This window comes from Lates calcarifer, linkage group LG5 (genome assembly GCF_001640805.2).
Source record: "Lates calcarifer isolate ASB-BC8 linkage group LG5, TLL_Latcal_v3, whole genome shotgun sequence".
NCBI classification, from domain to species: domain Eukaryota; kingdom Metazoa; phylum Chordata; class Actinopteri; family Centropomidae; genus Lates; species Lates calcarifer.
The window spans coordinates 412,042-431,154 of record NC_066837.1 but is presented as its reverse complement, the minus strand read 5'-3'; the positions used below and the strand labels follow the sequence as shown (position 1 = coordinate 431,154).

Genomic DNA, 19,113 nt, shown 5'->3' with positions numbered 1-19,113 from the left:
AATGTCTGTTTCTGTTAAATTTAGAGCAGTTATCGGACGCAGCTCTCCCTCCTCAACACACTCTCTCCTTCTGCTGCTGCTGCTGTGTCAGGACCTGAGGTGAGTACCGGCTCAGAGAAGGGCCAAAAAGGACAAGTTCACAGTAAACCTGTTGATCAGGAGCTGCTTTTCATTCAGGGTCCAGCTGTGGAGGAGGTGATCTGAGATGCTGCTGTGATGTTGAAGGACTGTTGTGGTCTGACAGTGAACGATGCCGTCCTCTGGTGATCGTGGTGAAATAATGTAGTGGACATGTGATAATGGAGGTTTGTGGTGATGTAGAAATGTTAGATCACTGTAGAAACACCAGCCCGTTTGGCCTGAATCTGACTGCGAGTTTGTCAGACTCAGAATAAAAATGTTCAACATTTAAAATAGAAACTTTTCTAACAGTGAGTCATCAGCAGCTGATAAAGTTCTGCTGAACTCTACAGAACCGTCGTTTAAAGTTTGATAAAGTTTGAACTCTGAAGAAATATCTTTACTTGTCTTTTAGTTTTTACAGTGTGACAGTGTTGTGATGGTTTTACACTGACGTGTGTGTTTCTGTTGTCTGGGTGTAATGTTGCTGAGCATTTGTCTAATTTGTCATAATACAACAGAAAAATGTGATATATCACTGTGGCAGTGTTTTCTTGTTCATGTGGTCTTTGTAGAGTCACGTTGGAGCGTAGGAGTAGTAATGTAATAGTAATGTAATGGAGTAGTGTGGCGTGTGTGGCTATATCAGCTCATACATGGCTGCTGTGTATTAACCTTCAGTTTGTCAGATCATCAGTGACCCTCTGACAGGTCATGTGACAGGTCATGTGACAGGTCATGTGACAGGTCGGCTGCTGTCTTCATAGTTAAAGATCTTCATGTTCAGTCTGTTCAGTTTGAAAATGATCAGACGTGTGTGAACCTCAGGTTGAAGATCAGCTGATTGTGTTTCAGTTGTCGTGTTGTTGCTGAGTCAGTTCGGTTTATTTGATGTATCAGATCCTGAGTTTTCACACAGAGCAGCTCCACGCTGAACGCTGGCGACAGTGAAGAGGAACAAGTTCCTTTTAACAGGAAGAAACTTCGAACCAGGGTGGGCGGCCATCTTCCTGACAGATCACAGGTTATTGTAGCTGAGGGAGGTTTGGAGGCAGGAAACACGTTCTCATCGTGTTATGATTTGGACTCTCAGCCTCTCTGTCGTCTCTGTGCAGATATTTTTAACCCTCTGGATCTGCATATCAAAGCACAGACAGCAGGATGAGCTCAGGCCCACACACATTCTAACACCAGGTCCATCACATCCACTTCATCAATTCCAGAGTCCACAGGAAACCGTTCAGGAGAGTCCTCAGCAGACAGGTTCGGGTTAGTTCAGCTTCACACTGAAGACTTAAATCTCCATGTTTCTGGGTCTAAATGATTGATAGGGACCAGAATCAGAGAGTCAGAATTGGTGCAGTATTGATAAAGAACGTCAAAGTTCGTCCACTACAGTTCTTGTTTCTGTCACTGACTCAGATTGTGTCTGACAGCATGATGATAGGATTCCTACAGAGACAGAGCTTTTTATTAAAGAGGAAGATCCAGAAACATCTCTATATATCTCTACCAGACTCCATTGACAAAAACAGGGATTAACCAGGAGCTGCTGGAATACCACTGCCTCCATCTGTTAGTGTGTTTGAGTTACTGTGTGACTTTCAGTGGTGCAAGAACTAATCAGATACTTTACTGAAGTAAAAGGCAAGATGGTGCCGGTCACGTCGGCTGCTAGTTACAGTAGCTCCGAGTGTTTGGACATTTCTGTTTATTACAGAGACTTTTAATGCTGATTGCACTTTTATCTTTTATCTTTACTTTTATCTTTTCTTTTTCTATTTTTGTCACTCTCTCATCTTATCTTAAAAGTACAACACAGACACACTAACAGATGGAGGCAGTGGTATTCCAGCAGCTCCCAGTAAAATCCTTGTTTGTCAGTGGAGTCTGGTGATACATAGAGATGTTTCTGGTCACCAGCAGCACTCGAAGCTCTGTGGTGTGAAGACCTTTTTACTCTTGCCGTTGTTTTTGTGAATGAAACAAGCAGAGAGTTTGATGAATCTGACTCAGAGCTCTGGTTGTGTTTTGTGTGCTCTGTTGGTTGGAGGACGGTGAATCAGGTTGTGTTTAGTTGAGTGCAGAGGAGTCCTGTGTCGTGATTCATTTCTTTATTCTGTATCTGAGGATTGAGAAGGTGGAGGGAAAGTGTTAACAGGCAGAGACAGGGAGGGAGGAGGCAGAGCTGGATGGTGGTGGCGGCAGTGTGGTGGTTCAGACTGTTTCTGTTTCTCGTCTCCTCATCATCTGACAGGCTTTTATTATTTTACTGGAAGAGAAGTTTTATCATCGATGCTCTTTGGTGTTTCTGCTCCAGGATGAAAACTTTGCTCGTGTCTTTGTGGAGATTCTGATTTTTAAAAATAATCTTTGGATGATTTGATTTTTTTCTATCAGACACTGAAACTGTTTGAGTGACGGTAAGTTTCTAATTTTCACCACACAGGGTCTGGTTTTATACTGCAGGACAGTACAAGATCCACTAATGTGCTATATTCTGTATAAAGGGCTTTATATACAGTCTGATAAGTAACAGTGTTATTGTAAGGTTTGATGCTATGGTATTAGATTATGTAATGATACAGTGTGACAGGTTTATACGGTGCAGTCATGTCTATTGTCTTCAAAGGTCATGTGAGAACAAGTTGTTTTAAATTACGACTCAAATTAAAAATATATTTTTGTCAACTGAATTTCTGATGTGATAAATTGAAGTTCACAGCAGAGGAAATAACAGCAAATAAAACTACAGTAATCCTCCCTGAACACATAATTAACATAATGATCGTAGATTAATGTTGATTTGCTTCAACATCCTATTGATTATCTTTCAGTTAGGGAACCAGTGATGGATAACATCTTATCCAAAGAGCCTGAGGTGATTTTACAAACTGATCATGTTTCTGATTAACTTCACTGATATGAAACAGAAAACTGTCAAACTAAAGAAACTCTGACAGGTTTTATGATTGATTATATTGATTATCACAATTTTCTTTGTTCAACTCAACTAAAGACCTAATCAGGATCTCTAAACACAATGAGAAAACTAGTTATGAGAAATCATCTGTAATTACTGGTTATGTTTTTAGAGACAGTGTGAAAAAAATCACCATAAAGAACTTTCGCCTATCCTGAGAGCATGTTACAGTCAGAGTTAGAGTTTTTTTTTACAGTCTGTGATTCAAGAGACAATGACGAATCACTCATATGAACAGGTTTGCTTTTAACTTCAAGAAAACATTTTTCTCGGAGGCACAAACACAATTTACAAATGACTGAGACCCAACATATTTTTATACACAGACTGGTCATGAGATAACAGGCCTCTGGACACAAACAGGTCAAATTTTATGATGACAGTGCCAAATAAACTTAATTTTATATGAATAACGGGAGTTTTTTGTGTTTCAGTGATGACGACTGTCTTATTTTTGAACAGTATCTAAGGAAAACTTCCCCAGTAGGGATAATCTGAAAGTTAAAATAAAGGAGTGTCTTACTGTAGATTTGTGCTAATATGATATCAAATATTTTTTCCCTCTAGGAAGTTTTCTAAGAGAAAATAAATTGTGTAATGAAGACTTGAACATCTTGAAGTATTCCTGGAAGAAAGCAAAGTCCTGAAGTCTCCCTCTGTGTCTTGCAGGTTTAACGGAGCTCAGCCATCATCATGCACCAAGGCAGGACCTCATCCCTGTTCTCCACCTATCAGCTGCTTTTCTTGTTGACTATCGTCTCACCTGAACTTCTGAATCCAGCAGCAGGAGGTTCTGCTGTGACACTCAAGTCCAACAGGACAGACAGCAACCACACCAAATGTGGCGGTAGTACCGAATGCATAGAGGGCGTTATCCTGCCAGTATGGAAGCCCGACAACCCGGCCTTCACCGACCGCCTCGCCAGAGCCACCATTTACTTTGTGGGGTTGGCGTACATGTTCCTGGGTGTCTCCATCATTGCTGACCGCTTCATGGCATCCATTGAGGTCATCACCTCCCAAGAGAGACAGATTACCATCAAGAAACCAAACGGGGAGAAGATCACCACAACGGTTCGAATCTGGAACGAGACAGTGTCCAACCTGACCCTGATGGCCCTCGGTTCCTCCGCCCCAGAAATCCTCCTGTCAGTCGTGGAGGTTTGTGGTCACAACTTTAATGCCGGCGAGCTGGGCCCCAACACCATCGTAGGAAGTGCTGCCTTCAACATGTTTGTCATCATCGGCCTTTGTGTGTCCGTCATTCCTGAAGGAGAGACTAGAAAAGTGAAGCACCTCCGGGTGTTCTTTGTCACCGCCACCTGGAGCGTCTTTGCATACACCTGGCTTTACCTGATCCTGGCCGTCTTCTCTCCAGGTGTTGTCGAGATATGGGAGGGGCTTCTCACACTCTTCTTCTTCCCCATTTGTGTTGGGTTCGCCTATGTGGCCGACCGCAGACTTCTTTTCTACAAATACATGTACAAACGATACAGAGCAGGGAAGCAGAAGGGAATGATCATCGAAACCGAGGGAGAACCAGAGCTGCCCTCAAAGGTCGACATCGAAATGGACGGCAAAATGCTCAACTCCCACAGGGAGGAGTTCATGGATGGAGAGATGGGTTCTGATGTGAGGGAGCTGGATGAGGAGGAGGCCCGCAGAGAGGTGGCCAGGATCCTGAAGGAGCTGAAACAGAAACATCCAGACAAGGAGATGGAGCAGTTGATGGAACTTGCTAATTATCAGGTTTTATCCCAACAACAGAAGAGCCGTGCTTTCTACCGCTGTCAGGCGACCAGGATCATGACGGGAGCAGGCAACATCCTGAAGAAGCATGCGGCTGACCAAGCCAAAAGAGCTACCCAGCACGACATCTGCTCCGAGGTTTCAGTGAACAATTTTTCCTCCAAGGTTTTCTTTGACCCTGGTACCTACCAGTGTCTGGAGAACTGTGGCAGCGTAGCTCTGAATGTGGTGCGTCATGGTGGAGACCTAACAAGCACAGTCTCTGTGGATTACCGGACTGAAGATGGCACCGCAAACGCCGGCTCAGACTACCAGTTCACCGAAGGAACTATTGTGTTCAAACCAGGCGAGACCGAAAAGGAAATCCGCATTGACATTATTGATGATGATATTTTTGAGGAGGACGAACATTTCCTGGTTCACCTCAGCAATGTGAAGGTCATATCAGAGGGTGCTGACTCAGAAACACACAAGGCAAACCATGTGGACGTCCTCGCAGGTTTAGGTCTGCCATGCACAGCCACTGTCACCATCTTCGATGACGACCATGCAGGGATCTTTACGTTTGAGGAACCGGTGGTGACCGTGAGTGAGAGCGTTGGGGTGATGGAGGTGAAGGTGGTCCGGACCTCAGGAGCTCGTGGTGTTGTGGTGGTGCCATACAAAACCATTGAGGGGACAGCTAAAGGAGGCGGCGAGGACTTTGAGGACACTCATGGAGTCCTGGAGTTCGAGAACGATGAGATCCTGTGAGTACAAATCTTCTTAACTTGAAGGTTTTCTGAGACGTGCTGAATAATGATTCAAGTTCAAATCATGAAAATTAAAATACTGAAGTGTGTGGAGGTGATGCACCATTCCCTGATTTCTCTGCAAAGCATTGAGAGTCTTTGTTAGATGTTAAAAAAGCAGGTTTTTTTCTCAGTATATCAAAGTGTAACTTGGTAGATAAAAGGATCTAGAGCTGCTGTTGATATGTCTGATGTTTGGTAAACAGTGATGGACAATCATTTTTGTGTCTGAAGAGCTGTTTTCTCCCATGATGCATCTCTCTGCCTGTCTGTCTGTCCTCTCTCTTCATCTGTATCTGCTGCTGAGACTGACAAGAACAGTTTTATTCTTTCTGTAATTTAACAGAAGCTTTTTCACACAGACAGACAAACACAGACACTATCTGACTGCTGGTTCCTCTGTCCTGACAGAAGTTTATTAAAACACAGAAACATTTTTGTTTTGTTTTTACAGTAAGTCAGAGTCAGATTGAAAGCACAGTGTGTATTTTACTTAGGGATGGACATAACTTTTTACTTACTAATACCAAAACTGTACTGTTATTAGATTCCTTACTTGGTCAAATATAAATATGTTTTTGTCACCTCATCAGTCAGTCACAAGTTTGGCTAAATTATAGTTTAAATCAGGAACAATCTAAAAACAGGACAAAGAATCAGGGGCTGTTTCACAGAAACTTCTTTAGTCTTGGGATAAGATTTGTCAGATCCTAACTAACTTTATGAATCCTCTCTTATCTCAGGTTAGGAAATCCTTAACACTAACCTGTATCTACTAACACTGCTCCTAACGTTAGGAGATGTTACTTAGGAACTGTTCACCTGGTTCAGGTCATATCCCTGGTTGCCATGGTTACCACACAGGTAAGAGATGATCTGTAGGTCAGAGAATTTCTGTGATATGACCCCTGATGTTTGATGCCAACGGTTGGTTCACCACAGAACATCCAGCAGGTTGTGAGATATTGAACAGAGGTTTATTAAAAGAAAAGAGTTTCTATTCCTGGTCCTGCAGTAGCTCCACCCCCCCACACAGTCATGTGACTGCCAGCTTCAGGTTTACATGCCTCACATAGCTCCTCATAGACTCTTTCCATGTCTGTGGGTAGCAGGAATGTAATGCAACACATTTATTTCCAGAGCATAAACACGGCTGCTGGCTGTGAAGGAGGAAGACGGCGTCTTGAAATGGAAAAGGTGCCACGCTCGTTCTTTGTTTCAGTTTATTAATGAGGACGCTGCCCTACATTTCCTCAGGATGAGCTGCTGGGAGAGCCTTATATAGACCGATCAACTTATCAGCTGCTTACTAAGAGTTACTGTTTGATGCAGTGGACTGATACTGATCTGTTAATATTAATATCACTATTTACTGCACATTTGTACATTACAGTTGTCCTCAGTTCTCATAAAGTCCAACTGCGTTTGTGGTGATTTGCTGAGTGGACTGAGCTGGAGTGTCAGTGTCTCTGGTGGCTGGACGTCCTCTCAGGCAGCAGGATGAGGCCTGAGGTCAGACCGAGGAGGCAGAGACACCATCTGCTGCTCCAACACACATGAAACCAGCATCTGAAACTGACCCAAAGTCCCTGAGGCTCTGACAAAACCACCAGCCTCAGGGATCCAACTGGTGATGGGTTGATCAGACAGAGACAGGCCTCAGACACAGAGCTGCTTTCTTAAAAATGTGATGCAGTCGTTTCTTTGGCCACTGTTCAGTTTATTAGGAACACCTTGCTCAGACTTCATCAGTCTGATCCAACAGTCCTGGAGTAAATCCTCCTCCATGTTCAGTTTGTGTTGAACCTGTTTCACAGGTGTCGATTGTTCAGGAAGATTCAGTCTGTGCTGTTGAGCTGTGTTGTTTCATACCCTGGTTGATCTGAGTGTGGTGGATGAAGGCTGGATCACCAACCAACCCCCAGTTTCTACATGATTTAATTAATCACACAATTGTGAAATCAGAACCACAAGAGTAGAATATTAACCACATCAGGTCCTCCATGTGATCCAGGTCCAGGATGACCCTGAGTCAAAGTCCAGATTTAAACATTTGTGTTTTATTGAATAGTTGTTATTTTCTCTGTCAGTGATGAACGGACTGAAAACCTTATTTTATTCCATCACAGAACAACTGTGAAGTATTATCACTACATCTGTCAGTTACTGTCTTTACTAATCGATAGACAGAAAACTGGAAAACTAATATTCTAATATAAAAAAAGACTCAGTGAATCAATTATCAGATTTGTTGTTATCAATTTTTTATTGATTGACTAATTGATTAATCAGTTAGTTGGTGTGAACAGAGCTGCTCTCTGTGTGACAGGAGCTTCACACTGCTGCTGTTCATGTGGACCAGAGTATTTGAGTCTGATCAGGTTTCAGTGTTTACACAGGTTCACACTCAGCACATTAGATTAACTTCCACCATTGACACATCTGATTGGTCGGAGCTAACAGATGCAGGTGTTTGTCGTTACCTTGATGAAAAACCACAGCGTGTTTGATGTGAGAGAGTCTGAGAAACAAACACAAACACACAGTGGTGGGTTAAATGTAAAATCAATCATCATCTGACTGGTTCATTAGTGAAATGTAGAACTGTCTTGATCAGTGCGATCAGTGTGATCAGTTGTGTCCCAGAATGCACTGTGCTCCATACCAGCAGCTGTAGTGGAGATTTTGAGTCCAACCCAAAGATGTTTTATATAAATCAGTTTATCCAAATGACACCTGGAAATGTTCTCTGATGTTTTCAGAGATTCAGAGCTTTAAGCTCAGATTAATTTGTCTCAGGTTCAGTCAGGAGATGTGTCTGTCTGTCTGTCTGTCTGTCTGTCTGTCTGCCTGCCTGCCTGTCTGTCTGTCCTCTCTCTTCATCTGTATCTGCTGCTGCTGAGACTGACAGGAACAGTTTTATTCTATTTCTTTAATTTGACAGAAGCTTTTTCACACAGACAGACAAACACAGACACTATCTGACTGCTGGTTCCTCTGTCCTGACAGAAGTTTGTTAAAGTTTATTAAAACACAGAAACATTTTTGTTTTGTTTTTACAGTAAGTCAGAGTCAGACTGAAAGCACAGTGTGTATTTTACTTAGGGATGGACATAACTTTTTACTTACTAATACTAATAATAGATTCCTTACTTGGTCAAATATAAACATGTTTTTGTCACCTCATCAGTCAGCCACAAGTTTGGCTAAATTATAGTTTAAATCAGGTTGGTTCATTTCACCACAGGCTCAGGTTCAGTGTAAATCACCAGAGCCAAGCTGAGCTGCTGTTCCAAGTCCTCCCGTCCTCAGGACTCCTGAACTGCAATCATAGTTTCATAACAACAGAACTTCAGTCGTGTTAGCGTCATGGCTCTGTGTCGGACCACTTTGGCCCAGACAGAAACATCTCGACATCTGTTGGATTGTTCAGACATTCATGATCTCCTCAGGATGAACTGTAATAACTCTGCTGATCCTCTGACTTTTCCTCTAGCGCCAACATCAGGTCACATTTATATTTGTCCAGTTCTTTGGTTTATGACAAACACCTGCAGAACTAATGATGCTCACATCAGCCTCAGCTGGACGCTGTGTTTCCTGATAATTTGCTAATGTTAGCATGCTAACACGCTTAACTACACTGTTAAAAATCAGCATGTTAGCTTTTAGCATTGAGCTTAAAGTGCTGTGTCTTGCAGGTGTTAGCGTGGCTGACTCTCGGTTTTTTTTTAAAAATTATTATTATTAAAATTCCTGTAAAGAGACCGGAGATCCAGATTAGGATCTCACCTGTTCAGGTGGATCAGTTGTGGAGAGGCTGAAAGTGTGAGAGGCTCCAATGAAAGATTCTGTACAGTTGCATTGTGGGAATTGTAGGATCCAGAGTTTTGGGGCCTTAGTGTTTTTTGTGTTGCCACAGTAGTGACAGGCATCAGTGCCCTGCTCCTTTCATCTGTTCCTGCTGTGCACTGGTTGTTGTGCAGAGATTAGTTTGTGTTTCTGTCTTCCGTCTCTTCCCAAGCCATTCCTCGGTGAGTGTGTGTGGATTTCCAGCTCGGTGTTTCACATGTCTCCTGTCGTACTGTTAGTCCAAACTGGCACAGGTCCTGCTGTGTTGGGCAGATAAACATCATGCAGCTCTCTTCCTTATTAGGGCAGCCTGTGTTCAGCAGCAGCAGGATCCTGCTCATCGTCGCAGGATCGGCCCATAAAGCTTCAGCCTGTTCCTCTCAGAGCCAAACGACAGGGGAGGTCGTCGCTGGCTGCCGGCCACATCTCCAACCTCCACACACTGTCTGTTTCCCTCCACTGAAAACTGATCGGCCTCTTGTAAAACCACAGAGATAATAAGCAGACTTACTGATGTACTGTGCCTGCAGCTCCACAAATCAGTGGATTTTTATATTAACATTAAATCAAATGTGTCGTAGGCAGTGTCTCTGCTGGTTGTGAACTGTCCTCACATGAGCCTTTCAGCCTCTTTCAGCTCCTAGTTTTGCTTTTGTGTCAACAGCTGTCCTCCATAAAACCATAACCCGGATCAGAGCTGTTATCTGTTTATTCTGTGAATTATCCAAACTAGAAAATGCTGCTGTTGTTTCCTGTAGCTGAGCTTTGTCCTCTGAACTCTGCTCTGCTCTGTTTCCATGTTTGACAGTTAGTGAGGATTGTGTCTCTTTGGTGCTGACACAAGAGTGAAGCACCTGTCCGTCATCGTCAGGTCACAGTCCCTCACATCTCAATTAGCGCTGACGGGAACCAGTCTGCACTGGTTTATACTGCGTCCATGAAACAGCTCGTCCAATGAGACAAAAGCTTCCACCTTCTCACATTTTACATGTATGAATCAGTGCCAGAGCCTTAGTGTTAAAAACTCACCTGAGGACACCTGAGGATCTTTAATGAGTGCAGGTAGTGACTGACATGTTCACCCCTCAGGACTTCCTGCAGCTACCAACCTGAACAAACTGATGAACACAACCTCACCAGATCTGTTTCTTTGGCCTGTTAGCTTGTTAGCCTGTGGGCTTGTTAGCCTGTGGGCTATGCAGAGACTGCTTCAGTTTGGTGCAGTTATTGTTAATAATTGTCTTACATTTTGATTTAAATACTTTTATCATCTCCAGGTCATTTCTTATTTCTCACTCTGTTCTCTGGATAGATTTTAGATTTTTGTTATTTACTGTAAAACATAAGGAAAATTTTTGCTGTGTCCTGATGGGCACCAACACAGTGAATATGTTTGGGTTTCCTGCGGCTCTGATGCTGATGTTCATCTCTTTAATCAGGATGTTTGGATGTTCAGGGCCGAGCAGCAGCTCGTTCTGTCTCTGTCAGGATCCATTCAGCACTAAATACATCTTCATCATCTTCATTCATCATCATCTTTATTAGAATAATGTCATTTAATGGTTCCTTCATCTCTGGATGATGTTCATCTTCGTCTGGACATTTTGTACCTGAGCACAAACTTTTCTGAGACAGTGAGATCCGAGAGGAAACGTCTGGAATCACACCAACAATCTGCTCCTATCAAATAAACATGGAGATGGATGAAGGCGATTTTCAGTTTCCACGCTGCTGGCACACACACACACACACACACACACACACACACACACACACACACACACACTGTGGATCTGTCCAATCAGGGCTGCCGTAGCCTGCAGCTGACTGACGCCTCCAACACTTGGAGGCAGTGTCATCCTGTGTCATCAGGTTTCATCAGTGACTCGAACAAACGAGTCAAACCTCTGATCATCACCTGCAGCTGTGAATCAGGTGTCACAGTCAGGAGGAGGTCATGTGACCTGATGGCACCTCATACACTGCAGATATCAGATTAATGAGACCATCCTCATCTCCATGATTATGTAACGTGAGCAGATTGTTGGTTCAGTGTTAATGAGCTCGATGTTTCAGGAGCAGATCGATGTCTCTCTGCTTCTTCAGTCATCACATTTCATTTGTTCAGGAAACGTTTTCTAAATGTTTTCTCTAACATCTTCTATCACCTTGTTTTCTCAGACGTCTGCACTTCTCTCTCTGCAACCTCTCTCTCTGCTTCTGTTTCAGTAAAACTATTCAGATCAATATAGTCGATGATGAAGAATATGAGAAAAACAAGAACTTCTTCCTAGAGATCGGAGAGCCACGGCTGCTGGAGATGAGTGAGAGGAAAGGTGGGGGTGTCGCCTTCCTGTCCCGCTGTAGCCCTGCCCACACCACTAATGACCTTTGACCTCTGTTAACCCCAACTCACCTCAAGGCCTCGCAGGGACAAACATCACCTGACTCTGACAGTTAAAGTCAGAATGAACGTCAGAGCTGCAGGAAACACCTAAGCAACATGTGACGACGACAACACAACATCACATCCTCCACCTGCTTCACCCACTTAACTTAAACATGAATGTTTTACTTTCTCGTATTATGCGACATGTCCTCTTTCCTCTGCTTTGTAGCCAAGATGGCGACTTAAAATAAGACGTCCTGTAGTGACTCTGATCAGGTTACTGCAGGGTGGAAGGTTTCTTACTGAAATGCATCTTGGGAGTCGTAGTTTCTTCTACCTCAGAGAAGGCAGCAGATCTTACCTGTCATGTCGGTGACTGTCAGTAGAACATTTACAGTAAACTTCTCATCAGCCCTGCTCCTTTCATTGTGACTTTAACTTCAGAGAGTTTGACCCCTGCAGGTGAGACCAGGTGAGGCCAGGTGAGGTCATCTCCTCCTCATCCCCTCGTTACATCGGTGTTGGCCTGGCGACTCAGACACTCTAACGAGTCCAACTGAATGTGACGTGTGTTTGAATGTTTGTTGGTGAACTAATGCATGACCTCTGACCTCTGACCACCCCCCCCCCCCCCCTGTCGTTTGCAGGAAGACCATATCTGTTAGAATAGTTGACCATGAAGAGTACGATAAGCAGGCCAGCTTCTACATAGAGCTGCAGGAGCCGTATTGGAACAGGAGGAGATGGACAGGTGTGAAGAGGCACCTTGACCTCTCTGGTGACCTTTGACCTTTCCTTCATCTACCTACAGGCACTCTTTGCCTTCTTTTGTTCAGTTTATTCGTGCTGCTGTCGCTCTGTTGCCTCCTCCTTCACTGTTGGTCAGATTTATTACTGAGGGGTTTATAATCAGCTGTGATTGGTTGCAGCTTTAAGAGGAACCTTTACGGAGAGGCTGAGACACTGAGTTAGGACAGATGAGGACAGGTGGTCAGGACCAGGTGGGACAGACGAGGACAGTGGGTTTGTCTCAGTCCACATCAAAAAACAAATCTTTAAGAATCTTTTTATTCTATCAGAATAAAACACAGAGAATTATAAAGTAAAATAGATTCATCACTGTAAAGCACAGACAGACAGATCCTCGGTCCATGCTCCTCTGTAATAGAGTAATATAGTAATGGAGTAATTATCCTCCTGGCTTGTAGAGGTCCAGGTAAGGACACGTCAGCACTGGTCAGATCAGGTCTGGATGGGTTAGGACAGAACTGGTCTGTTTTTGACTGGTTGGTATCTGATGGTACAGGTGAGACATGTTCGGACAGGTGAGACCAGGTTGAAGACAGGTGAGGTCAGCTTCAAACAGGACTGGACAGGTTCGGACAGAGCACGTTAAACCTGGACAGGTGGACATGTTTGGAGAGGCTGGATTGGATGGACTCGTGATGACAGGTCAGGAAAGGTTTGGTCAGGTCAGAGCAGGTTAGAGAAGGTCTGAGTTGGTTCAGACAGGTGAGTACAGGTGAGTACAGGTGTACTGTCCCCTGTAGTGTTATGGCCTGTCTGTCCATCCCTGTCTGTCTGTGTGTGTCTGCATTAATCACCGTTTGAATTGAACTGACACTGAACCAGGATTCACAGTGAACTAACAGTGAGCTGACAGACAGGATCAGGTTTCTGTGGACGTAGTCTCTGACAGTCCTGGGACAGACCTGTCCATCAGTGTGGACTGACCTGTCCATCAGTGTGGACAGGTCTGGACGGTAGTAGTTGTCTCTCTGACTTCCTTCTTGTCTGTTTCCTCTCTTCAGCTGTGTTGCTGCAGGAAGTCGGTAAGCTGCTCAGCTTTTCCCTCTCTGTCCTGAACACTGTTTTTCAGCAGCTTCATCATCACAGGTTTTAACCTCTTCTTCTCTAATCTTTCAGGTGGATTCATCAGAACAGGTGGGTGAACCCAAACACTGTTTTTAATTATGTTAAACATGAATGTTTACTGTTGATCTGAGTTAATTCACTCTTTTGTATGATTTCCTAATAGACAAACAGCTGTATGGTAAGGCGCCTCTCAGTGGTGAAGCGTTTGCTTCAAGAGATTTCGACTCTTAAAGCAACAGCTGATAACAGAGACGCAGCAGCGTCACGTCACAGTCCAACCTCTCATTTATCGCTCTGTGGAGACACAAAGACCCGGCAGATATCACAACGTCCTGTCAGGGCAAACTCTCTGCATCAAAACCTCATTTCAGGTTCTGTCAGCTGAACTCAGCTGATATTAAATCAGTGAGTTTGTCAAACAGCAGAGTTAAATCCAGTCTGTTGAGTCAGTTCGTCAGACTGAGAATTAAAGAGACAGAAGCTCCAACACATCACATCATAACTCTTTATGTCACACTGCATATTCACCATTAACCAGCATTAGCATGCACATCAGCAGCATATTGGCTCTTTATTCAACATCATGATATCCTTATTCTACAACTGCTGCAACAATAAGACTCCACCAGTTTGTTAAATGAGAACCTGTGTGTGGTTTCATGTCCAGCCTGAGACATAATACAGATGTAAACTGATCCGAACATCTGTCAGGGTTCTCCTAGGAACCTCAGTGTTCCTTCTTTACACTCAGAGAACCAGTGTGTGGTAGAAGGTTCTGGAGGAGCAGTAAGAGTCCATTGAGTCTTAATGAAAGCTTCATGAAGGAACCTTCAGTGTTTCCTCAGTGAGAACCTCTGATGGTTCCCAGGTTTAAATCTGTGTTTTCATTTATTAAAAACTAAAACCATCTGTCTGAACTCCGCTCTGATAAACTCAGGTGTTGTTTAAAAAAAACTTTATTTCCCTTTGTATTTTCAGATGGAATCTTTATGTAACTACCATCCAAATAAAGTTTTTGAAATTGACTCATGAGAATTTCAAAGAGTTGAATTCAAACCACAGAAATACCAAAGTATCTGTTTAAAGTGTGATGAATAATCAGTTATTGATAAGCTCATTTTCTCTCTTATATAGTAACTCAGTCCAGATTTCAATTCCAGTCTTTATTCTACCATCTGACCCTGGAGGCTCCACACTGAAACCACTAAACTGGATTAAAACACAGCAGATGAAACTGATGTGAAGTTGTTTATTAGTTTTCTGTCACTTCAGAGTCTGGTTTGTGTAAAAGCAGTGGAAACATACATTAACACCTCAACCAGAACCAGGATCAGAAACCAGTGTGTATGTGTTAGCTGATCAGTGATCAGTGATCAATGATCAATGATCAGTGTGTCTGTGGGTCACCGTTAAAACAAACCCATGTGTCTCAGGATTGTTTGTGTAACAACCTGTTTATGGAAACAGGAAGTTGTTGCTGGTTTGGCTTTAACACCGGCTCACAGCTGACCTCTGACCCTGCGCTGTGATGATGCTTCATCTGTCCACTGCTCGACTCGACCTCTGACCTCCTCACCTGCTGGGGCTGTATCTGAAACCTCCCCCTCCCTCATGTGTTCGCTGTGTGATAGAAACTGGATCAGAGTAAATACTGTGGACTTTATAAGGCACAGGGAGAGAGTTCAGACAGAGTCACTGAGTGTGTTGAGGTTAATTATCACAGTGTGACACACGACTCCTGCAGAGATCTGAAAACACAGCAGCTCATATGATAACGTCAGATCACACATGTGATTCACCTTCATCACCTGAAGTTAAAGACTCACTGCTGTTCCTCCGTCCAATCAGAAACTGTCACGACAGACTCAACTCATCCACTGGTTCTGATAAGGCTCTAACTGTGATGCTTCAGGTGTTTTCAGTAGAATTAGTTTCTGTTCACCTGTTCACCTGCTCAGGTAAAGACGTCTACAGGAAGGTCCAGGGACGGGATCATCCCACCCCCTCCTCCATCATCAACATCGCAGGTACATCCTCCTGTCTGTCTGTCTGTCCATCCATCATTTATCTGTCTGTCGTCTGTCTGTATCATTCATCTTTCTGTCCTTCATCTCTCCACCTATCAGTCAGTCTGCTCATCTGTTCATTCATCTGTTCATCCCTCCATCCATGTGTCCATCTGTCGGTCCACCCCTCTGTCTTTCTATTCATCATTTGTCTCTCTCCCTCTCTCTCTCTCTCTCTCTCTCTCTCTCTCTCTCTCTCTCTCTCTCTCTCTCTCTCAGAGGAGGGGGGTGAGGAGGTTTTGACCAAGAAGGAGGAGGAGGAGAGGCGGATCGCAGAGATGGGCAGACCGATGCTAGGTGAACACGTCAAACTAGAGGTCATCGTCGAGGAGTCGTATGAGTTCAAGGTGGATCATTTTCTCTTCATCATCAGAGTCCTCCATAACATCAGAGCAATTTTAGAAACAATCAAGTAAGATTAACATCATCAGGTAGACGGGATCAGAGGATGAACATCTAATCAGACCAATAAATCAACATGTCAGGAGCTCTGTGGTCAGAAGCAACAGCTGGTTAGCTTAGCTTAGCATAAAGACTGGAGACAGAGAGAAACAGCCTGGCTCTGTGTGGAGGGACTCACTGATCAACATTTTGTATGGTTGATTTGTAAAAACCTCAATTTTTCTTGACTATTACTCTGGGAAAGTTAGTGGTCGTGACCAAGAATAATCCACATTAACCTCCTTCTGTCGTTCAGAGCACTGTGGATAAACTCATCAAGAAGACCAACCTGGCTCTGCTGATCGGGACGAACAGCTGGAGGGAACAGTTTGTGGAGGCCATCACAGTCAGCTCTGGTATGAACTCCAGCTGTCCTGAGCCTTTTACTTTGAAAGGGTTTCTGCTTTCCTGTTTCAACTTGTAGTTCTGAGGGTTGTACAGGTGAGAACAGGTAAAGGATGGGCAAGGAAAACAGGCTCCTTTATCAACTCACACGAAAGTTAAAGTGTGAAGTCTTTAGACATGAAACCCAACCAAGCTTTAAATATGCCTCAGTGCTGACTCTTCATCCCTCTCCTCTTCAGGTGACGATGATGATGATGACTGTGGTCAGGAGAAGCTGCCGTCCTGTTTTGACTACGTCATGCACTTCCTCACTGTCTTCTGGAAGCTTCTGTTTGCCTTCGTTCCTCCCACCGACTACTGGAACGGCTGGGCCTGCTTTGTCGTCTCCATCTCTGTCATTGGTCTCCTGACGGCGGTAATCGGTGACCTCGCGTCTCACTTTGGCTGCACCGTCGGCCTCAAAGACTCCGTCACTGCCGTGGTGTTTGTAGCTCTGGGCACCTCTGTACCAGGTCTGACTCAAACCCCACTCTCCTTACAGAGACTTAAAGACCACACACTGCATTTATGCTTTCATGTAGGTATAGGTAAGACATTTTATCAGCTGTTTTGCAGTTTCACCTCTACTTTCTCTCTCCTTCAGATACCTTTGCCAGTAAAGTAGCAGCCATCCAGGACCAATATGCCGACGCATCCATTGGCAACGTGACTGGAAGCAACGCTGTCAATGTCTTCCTGGGTATCGGTGTGGCCTGGTCCATCGCTGCTATCTACCACTACTCCAAAGGCCAGGAGTTCAGGGTGGACCCGGGCACGCTGGCTTTCTCTGTCACACTCTTCACCATCTTCGCCTTCATCTGTATCGCTGTCCTCATCTACCGCCGGCGGCCCGAGATTGGCGGGGAGCTCGGCGGACCCCGGATCCCCAAGATCCTCACCACCTGTTTGTTCTTCAGCCTGTGGTTGATGTACATCGTCTTCTCCTCACTGGAAGCCTACTGCCATGTAAAGGGCTTCTAAACGTCCTGCGTCTGACGGATTCCAAAAGGTTCTAATGGAACTGATGAACAGTTCTGATGGATTTCCAAAGGATCCAAAAGGTTCCTGCATATTGTGACAGGTTCCTGTAATTTCTAGAGGTTCAGTAGATGTGTAAAGGTTGGTGGATTCCTTGAGGTTCTAGAGGAACTCTACCTTCATTACAGGTTTCTGAAATTGTGAACTCTTCAATAGTTCTACAAGGTTTTTTTTGCTGATCTGACATTTATAAACACAGACTAATGCATATTCTGATGGACTCTGTATGGTCTTTTATGCTCTTTAAAGAAACAGGTTGAAAACATCTTTGATGGGTTGGTAAAGGTTTTTGAAGGATTCTACAGGTTCTTGGAGAATCTCTAAAGGTTCTGATAGGTCCATTTCATTTCTGTCAGGTTCCTATAATTTCTTTTATTTGTCTGAAAGATTGGATGGATGTCCAATAGTTAAAACAGCTTCCTGACTGTTGATGGATTTCTAAAGCTTCCAGCAGGTTCCTGTCTCTTATTAATTCCTGATGGACATAGAACAGTTCTAACAGTTATCTGAATATTTTGGCTAAATGTTTTAATTAATATCTATTGTACTGTGTAGTTCTCTTAGGTTCTTTAAAAGGTTCAGAACATCTTTGATGGGTCTCTAAAGGTCCCAAAGGTCCCTGAAGGATTCTACAGACTTTTAAGAGTCTGGGTGGATCTCTAAAGATTCTTGGGGAAACCTTGAAACTCCCGAACCTTCTTTTTGACTCTGTTAAGTAACATATTGGACTTTTCTCTGGCTGCTGACAGCTGGTGAACTCACATACCTCCTGGACATTTAAAGACATTTACCTGCATCATAACTCCCTCACCTGTACCTTTAAGCTGTGTATAACATAAACCTTTTTAATTTTGAAGTGCATGGACTTTGAAACCACAACCACAGTAATGACCACCAACAGCCATGGTGATGAAGGAGGCAGCTGAAGCTGTAGACTTCTGAAACCTGCAGGTCAAAGGCAACTGTGTTGCACCTACATGAATATCTGCACTGAGTTTGAAATATAGTTAATTTTAAAAAGTAAATGAAGTGAAGCAGCGTAGGAGGTTTAAAGGTTTTTGCTGTACAGACACATGAACTCTTTAAAACAGAGACCTGAGCTGCTGCAGCAGTGAATTTCAATGTTTGAGAAAATATATTTATGTGTATGTTTGTGTGTGAGTGTGTGAGCGCATATATAACCTCGAAGAACACTGAGAAGCAGAGACGATTCACTATACTGTGATGTGATTGGTTATTCGGAAACAGCAGCTGTCGGCCCATTGGCCGATGTAAACACAGGAGCTGCTGCTTATTATCTGACTACAGAATGCAGTGTCTTTCCTTCAAATATTAAAGTTCAGTGAGTGACACGTCGTCTTTGCTCTTGTTTAACGTTTCACTTTAATGTGACAGAAACAGTCGTGAGACAAAGAGACTTTAATT

The 19,113-nt window shown here is 43.7% G+C and overlaps 1 protein-coding gene across 3 annotated transcripts; it reads left to right on the top strand.

Annotated features, from left to right (window-relative positions):
- On the top strand, positions 1–19,034 carry LOC108882271 (sodium/calcium exchanger 1). 3 transcript variants are annotated; one of them, XM_018674684.2, is made up of 10 exons: positions 2,305–2,543; positions 3,773–5,601; positions 11,725–11,831; positions 13,696–13,716; positions 13,811–13,828; positions 15,718–15,786; positions 16,045–16,172; positions 16,523–16,622; positions 16,851–17,123; positions 17,255–19,034. In XM_018674684.2, the coding sequence occupies exons 2-10, from the start codon at positions 3,797–3,799 to the stop codon at positions 17,629–17,631; spliced, it is 2,898 nt and encodes a 965-aa protein (XP_018530200.1). In that variant the 5' UTR covers positions 2,305–2,543; positions 3,773–3,796; the 3' UTR covers positions 17,632–19,034. The 3 variants fall into 3 exon arrangements, with proteins under 3 accessions (XP_018530202.1, XP_018530200.1, XP_050926893.1); XM_018674686.2 differs by lacking the exons at positions 2,305–2,543; positions 11,725–11,831; positions 13,696–13,716 and adding exons at positions 1–99; positions 12,532–12,635; XM_051070936.1 differs by lacking the exons at positions 11,725–11,831; positions 13,696–13,716 and adding an exon at positions 12,532–12,635.
- The last annotated feature ends 79 nt before the right edge of the window (positions 19,035–19,113 follow it).

What these genes read in the sequence shown, in the direction of transcription:
- LOC108882271 (XM_018674684.2), top strand. Translation starts at nt 3,797, where the DNA reads ATGCACCAAGGCAGGACCTCATCCCTGTTCTCCACCTATCAGCTGCTT. An exon ending in TTCGAGAACGATGAGATCCT is followed by an intron (nt 5,602 to 11,724) that starts GTGAGTACAAAT and finishes CTTCTGTTTCAG; the next exon opens with TAAAACTATTCAGATCAATA. An exon ending in GGCCATCACAGTCAGCTCTG is followed by an intron (nt 16,623 to 16,850) that starts GTATGAACTCCA and finishes TCTCCTCTTCAG; the next exon opens with GTGACGATGATGATGATGAC.